This window comes from Lutra lutra, chromosome 10 (genome assembly GCF_902655055.1).
Source record: "Lutra lutra chromosome 10, mLutLut1.2, whole genome shotgun sequence".
NCBI lineage: Eukaryota > Metazoa > Chordata > Mammalia > Carnivora > Mustelidae > Lutra > Lutra lutra.
This window is the reverse complement of record NC_062287.1, coordinates 99,436,990-99,443,890: the sequence shown is the minus strand read 5'-3', so window position 1 is coordinate 99,443,890 and position 6,901 is coordinate 99,436,990. Positions and strand designations below refer to the sequence as shown.

At 37.0% G+C, this 6,901-nt stretch overlaps 1 protein-coding gene across 1 annotated transcript; it reads left to right on the top strand.

Moving 5' to 3' along the window:
• Positions 1–2,010: 2,010 nt before the first annotated feature.
• Positions 2,011–2,925, top strand: LOC125079035 (olfactory receptor 4C11-like). Its single transcript, XM_047692373.1, has one exon. It carries the CDS (start codon positions 2,011–2,013, stop codon positions 2,923–2,925), a length of 915 nt encoding a protein of 304 aa, XP_047548329.1.
• The last annotated feature ends 3,976 nt before the right edge of the window (positions 2,926–6,901 follow it).

Here is a 6,901-nt window from a genome sequence, read left to right as displayed (position 1 = left end):
TCTTTTGAAAAAACTTAGGATGATTTTTTTATTTTATTATAATCACATAATTACATACTGGGAAAGGACCTCACAATGAAGTCTATGTCGTTATATCTCTGTAATATGTAAGGTGTAGAACTCAGCAAAAGTCAATCAAAGAAATAGTGTGATTCTAGTTTTAGTTTCATGTTTCTCATTCATGATTGAATTTTTTGTTGTTGTTGTCCCACCCTATAATGTAGGTTACACTGCTAGTTTGTTCACATATTTTCACAGAGGACTAAATTAGCTCTCAAGAAATAGCACATCTGCATTTCTCATTAAATACATTTTAGTAGGTAAGGCCTGGAAATTTTTTACATATTCTGCTTTCCAACACAATCCTTAATTTGCTGATTTCTGTTACCAGGATGTTCTGAAAACCAAACTACATTGTTAAATCAGGAAGGAGGCCAATGAGAATCCAAGATGGCAGAGGAGTGGAGACTCTAATTTCATCTGGTCTCAGGAATTCAACAGTATAGCTACCAAATAATTCTGAACATCTTCAAACTCAACCAGAGATCTAAGAAAAGAGTATATGCAACTCTACAATAGAAAAGCAACCATTTTCTGCAAAGTAGGAAATTCAGAGAAGTGAATCTGTGGTGATATATGGGATGACAGACCACAGCGGTGAGGGAGCCTCTGTCAGACAGCTCCCAGCAAGGGATATAGCAGCAGAGCACAAAATCAGAATTTTTAGAAGTCGGCTCCAGTGAGAGACATTGCATAGACTGCTAAGCAGGGACAGAACACTAGCTGGGGCAGTGTGGGCTCAGGATCCTTGGGGTCACAGGAAGACCGGGGTGCCTGAATGAAGCAGAGCTCCCAGGCATCAGAGCAGGGAAGCCAGCTGTGAATAGTGAGCCCAGGAGTGGGCTCTCAGCTTGGTGTTGCCATAAACCTTGAGCTGCAGCACAGTCAGGTGACTTCTTTCTGACCAGGGACCCAATGAGCACAGAAGCTGCAAGATCTCCCTTTCTCCCCCAAAGAGCAGCAGTGCAGAAGAGCACCACAAGAGTCTGCAGGGTATGGAGACTCAAAATAGGGTCATGTGCCTGCTGATCTGATGTTGTTATTGATTCATTGAAGGATTGATGATTTATCAGAAAGAGTTTCTCGAAACACATGCCAAAATAAATTCTGATTATTTGACATCAATATTAAAAGTTACAAATGTATTATAAGACAGAATAAAGATAAATTGTAGTAATTTCCTAAACAGAAGTAATAAAGGTTAAATTATTACCACCATGACCCTGAATCTGTGGAAGTAATTTCTTCTTAGAGCATAATCCAAACAAGATACTCAAGAGGTCAGGAATAATGGTTGCAAACTCATGTCCAAATCAAGGAATATGGTTTTTAAAAGGTAGTCTCCAAGTGTATATGTTTTAAAGTTATAAGGGATATTATTTTTAATATATACATCATATATGATTATATATAAATATATATACATATATAAACATATACATTACAAATATATATTATATATATTTATGTTATGTATATAATGCATATTATATATTACATGCATTTAATACATATGAGTATATACTTATTAAAGTATCTGTTAGAGTGTCTAATTGTCAAATGAAGAAAAGGCTTCAAGACATTAAGTTCTTCTGATCAAGATCGTAGAGCAAAGTCATTAGTTCTCAGAACTTGGTGGAGCTCACAATTACTTGAGAGCTTTGTTATCCCTGAAAATCTCAGTCCACATAAGAAGACCTTCAGTTAATGCTCATGGTTAAATCATGGATATTAACATTAAAAGAACAGAACAAAACACAAAAACAAACCAAAAACCCCCCAAGGTTTTCCAAGTGATTTTAATATATGAAGAACTGAGAGCCATTGGTTTATGTGTTGATGGAATTAGAACCATAAAAGTGCAATTCTGAATCAATTTCACCACTATTGCCAGGTCACTCTTTCTCCAAATTTCTCTGCAGATGAACAATTTCTACACTCACTGTAATGATGGAGTTGAATAGCAGTGTGAATGAGTTCATTCTGTTTGGGCTAACACGGGATGTTCTAAAGGAGAAAGTTGTGTTTGTGGTCTTCTTGTTTCTATACCTTGCAACTCTGTTGGCAAATTTACTGATTGTGATGACCATAAGATACAGCCGGACACTTGGGAGCCCCATGTACTTCTTCCTCTTCCACTTATCCTTTGCTGATGCCTGTTTCTCCACAACCACTGCTCCTAGGATGATAATAGATTCTGTATCTGAGAAGAAAGTCATCTCCTACAATGAGTGCATGGCCCAGATTTTTGCTGTTCACTTCTTTGGGTGTTTGGAGGTCTTGGTGCTCGTCTTCCTGTCTTTTGATCGCTATGTGGCCATTTGTAAGCCCCTGCGGTACACAACTATCATGAGCCAGCAAGTCTGCGATACAATGGTGAATCTGGCCTGGGTGGTATCTTGTATCCATTCTTCTTCACAGATTTTCTTGGCTTTGAAACTACCATTCTGTGGACCCAATGTTATTGATCATTATTTCTGTGATATGACACCTTTGTTGAAACTTGCATGCATGGACACTTACACAATCAATTTACTCATAGTTTTTAACAGCGGGGCTATCTGCATGGTAAGTTTCATAGTCCTGCTTACCTCTTATATTTTTATCTTACATTCTCTGAATAACCAGAGTGCAGAAGGAAGAAAGAAAGCCCTCTCTACCTGCACCTCCCACATTACTGTTGTCATCTTATTCTTTGTCCCATGTATATTCACATATACTCGTCCTGTAACTACATTTCCAGTGGACAAGATGGTGGCTGTGTTTTACACTATTGGGACACCCTTGCTCAACCCTCTGATTTACACTCTGAGAAATGCAGAAGTGAAAAATGCCATGAGGAAGTTATGGTGCAACAAACTCTGACTTGAAATGGGGAAAAAAACCCAAAAAACAGAGGACTCCAATGTCTAATTCTGTAACAAATTAAATAAAATTGGGCTGATAGAAATGGAAAAAAAAAAGTTTTCATCCCAATATGGACAATTGAATCTTGTCCCAGTAGGATGCTTGTAAACATAGGTGGAATGACCACAGAGCACAGATCCATTTCATTTTAAGTCAGCATCTTAGAGTGCCACACTATCAAATACAGTAATATTTGAGGGAGATAAGCCCACTTCACCTTTCTGCTGTCTGCAGAGCAGATTGTGAGCCAGCTTTTGTTAATCTATCACTTTACCTCCCTCTTTGTATATTATTCTGGCTTGTGTTTCTCTTTTTCATGGTTCTGACCTGGGTTGAAAAATTGGCCACTAATTTTGACTGACCTATTTCGTTGGCAAATCAGTTTTCACACTACTAAATCTGGATCTTATCTTTTCTGGCTCAGCGATGAATATCTCCAAGTCAGTACAAGAAGCTGATGATCCCACAGGACCACACATATCAACTAATTAAGCCTCTATTTGGTGCTTATCTTCCCTTTGTAACATCTGTAAAAACTGGCCTTCTTTTTTTTTTTTTTGTCTCTTGAGCATGTACAAGGAGATAACTCATGACCTGCTATTCAAATAGTATAATTCTAGTTATAACAAATATATTTATTGTATTGATTTACAATTTTTATGTACTATAATTTTTTTCATTGTTCATCATGTTTATCATTATTTGCTCATATTCTTAGTTTCATATACATTTGTCATGTATGGGTATTTCACTAATTGTTGGTTGGTGCATTGGGGACAATTTTATCCAATTCTGAGAATTACATTATAGAAAGCAACACCTCATGGATAAGTTCATACATATGAGAAAAGCAACAACTGACAGAGAAAACAGAGCAAATGTCACAATATTTCATCCAAATGGGAACATGCAAGAAAATGATTCACTGACTAGTGGATAAGATTTCTTGGTTTTCTGGCCATGGCATGTACAATTCTGTTTTAGGAGAAAGGTTTCGGGCTATGGGTTTTTGAATTCTACCTGTATTAAAATAACTTTGCCTGGTAATTTGCCTTCCTACAGAGATTTTTCCTCCCTAGAGAAAAAAATATTAACTAATGACTAGAATAAGCACTTTGGTATTTTGATTTTTATTTTTCATGTAACTCATTAGATTTACATTTTAGTTCAGGTACCATTAACAACTGAGTATGGACAATAGCAGTCAGTCCCTGTGAGAGTGGGCAATGAGTCTTTCTCAGAATAAATATAATCAAGCTTGCTTTCCTACAGATTTGATGACTGGAGCTTGAAGTATGGCAGATCAATCCATCTAAATCCATTCTGAGAGACTTTGCTTGAGTATGCTTCCTTGAGGATAAGGGTCAACTTTCAAACTCTGACAATAAAAGTTTGGAAGATTTATTTAAAGTTCCTTTCCTGTACTAAAAAAATCTCTCAATGTACAAATCCTATTTGAGTTCCTGGCTAACTGAGCCTGTTAAGCATCTGACTCTTGGTTTCTGCTCAGGTCCTTTTCTCATGTGTTGTGAGACCTAGCCCCTTGTAGGGCTCCATGCTCAGTGGAAGTCTGCTTGAAGATTTTCTCCCTCTGCCTTCCCCCCTACTCTCATGGTCTCTCTCTCTCTATTTCTCAAGTAAATAGATAGATCTTTAAACAAAAGGCAAAAATCCTATTAATGATGAGGCAGGATTTTCTTGGTGGGTAACATAAGACATCAATAAGCTACTTGTCTTGCCACCTTTGCTATTAATTACTATAATTTACTATTGCTATAGAAACAGAGGGGAAGAAGAGAAATGAGAAGAAAGGAGAAGTAGTAATGAAAGTGATATTATGAAGGAGAGAAAGTTTTTCACCTTAAGTTTTAGGAACTTCCATTAGGAGAATGTTTGTGGAAGGTCATTGATGATCAGGGAGCTTTTATTTATTTATTTATTTATTTATTTATTTATTTATTATTTTTTCTTTTAGTATCAATTCGGATTAGCTGAGATTTCTCTGAAAGTGCATTCATTTAGGAAACTAAAGCTCAAGGGGAAAATTTCATTTCATAAGTCATGTTAAAAGTAAATTATAATCAAGGGTTTTTGTGGCTTTAAGTACAATCTCTATGCTGATGACTCAGACATTTATATTTTCACTGCAGACCTCCTACTTGAAAGTCAGCCCTGTATACTCAACTACTTGCTTGATACTTTATATATCTAACAAATATCTTTATATTTAATGATTGATTTTTTCCCTTTCAAAAATAAATTTTATATACCAGAAACCTATGTGTGTATAAATATCAACATCCTCGAAACCTGTGTGTGTAAATTAACAACTTAATAGTAGATACTTTTAAATTCGTAAGTAGGCACTATTTGAAAAGACAGTTATATAAACTTGACGTACAGTCCTCAAGGTGGAACAATCTGAAATCTGATTTTTTAAAAAGGTAGTAGATGATTAACCTAAAGCATTTTTGCCCATTTACCATTTTTGTTTTTGATATGTGTCAAATGTTCTTTTTGGTTTGTTCTAGGGATCTAGGACATTTTGTGAGAATAACCTGACTCAAGAATTTATTTTCAGAGTAGGCTTGTAAAGCAGGTTAAAACTGCATAGAATTCAGGTAACTTAAGCTCTACATGACTTCACCTGGAAGATCTTTTTGGGCATAATTAAGCAGTCATGGTAAAAACTGCCTTCCTGAAACACAAGATTCCTGAAACATCTAAGCCTGGGCTGCTTCACCTTTACATAAGGAGGTATGATTCTACTAGAATAGTGATAATTTTTAAATGTTAAATATTTTCATTTAGTTTCTTATAAGGCATAATTCATACTGTGGTCTGTGTACTCAGAAGTCAGCAAAAATTATGAATTCCAGAATGATTGTATTGAGAAGTCTAGGGTCAAATTGAGTGAAACTAGGCTGATGTGGTTCAGCGCAAGCTGTGATCCTGTGGCTAAGCTCATGATGCGGTATCTGCTCAGCCACATCAACTATTTGTTGTTTTGAGGTTTCAGGACAATTACCTTTCTTTGGTGTTGTACAAATTGCACATTTACGTTCTGAGTGAAAAAGGAGATTTCATTACTGTTAGATTTGCTATCACATCTGGTGAAATTCCACGATGAGACAGTCGTATTGGGAAACCTCCCCATGGTACAGGTGTTCACAGGGACATCAGTTTGAGCTCAGAGGTGGTATGTGGCTGAATTCTTCACATTTCCAATAGAAGCAGCCAATAATATCCTTTTGTCACTCTGTGTGTGCACAATAAGAGACAACGTGTACCTGTGAATATGACATACTTTCAGTCAGTACACTTCTTTTTTTTTAAGGTTTTATTTATTTATTTGAGGGAGGGAGGGAGAGAGAGAGAGAGCAAGCACACAAACAGGGGGAGCAGGATAGGGAGAAGCAGGCTCCCAGCCGAGCAGGGAGCCTGAATCAGGGCTCAATCCCAGGACTATGGGATCATGACCTGAGCCAAATGCAAATGCTTTAATGACTGAGCCATCCAGGTGCCCCCACTTCTTTAAAAAAATATATTTTATTTATTTGGGAGACAGCAAGAGAAAGTATGAGCATGGGGAAGGGCATAGAAAGAGGAAGTAGTAGATTCCTCTATGAGCAGGGAACCTGATGCAAGGCTTGATCCCAGAGCTTGGGATAATGACCTGATCTGGAGTCAGATGCTTAACCAACAGAGCCACCCAATCACCCCTCAGTCAGCACACTTCTATTTGATTTTAAGTTATTCATTCTTTAGACATAAAAGTTGTCCTGTTTTGAAGAACATTTTTTTTAAGTAGGCTCCACACCCACAATGGAGACAAACAAAGGGCTTAACTCATGACCTAAGGGTCAAACTTGAGCTGAGGCGAAGAGTCAGATACTTAACCAACTGAGCCACCCAGGCATCCCTGAAGAACTTT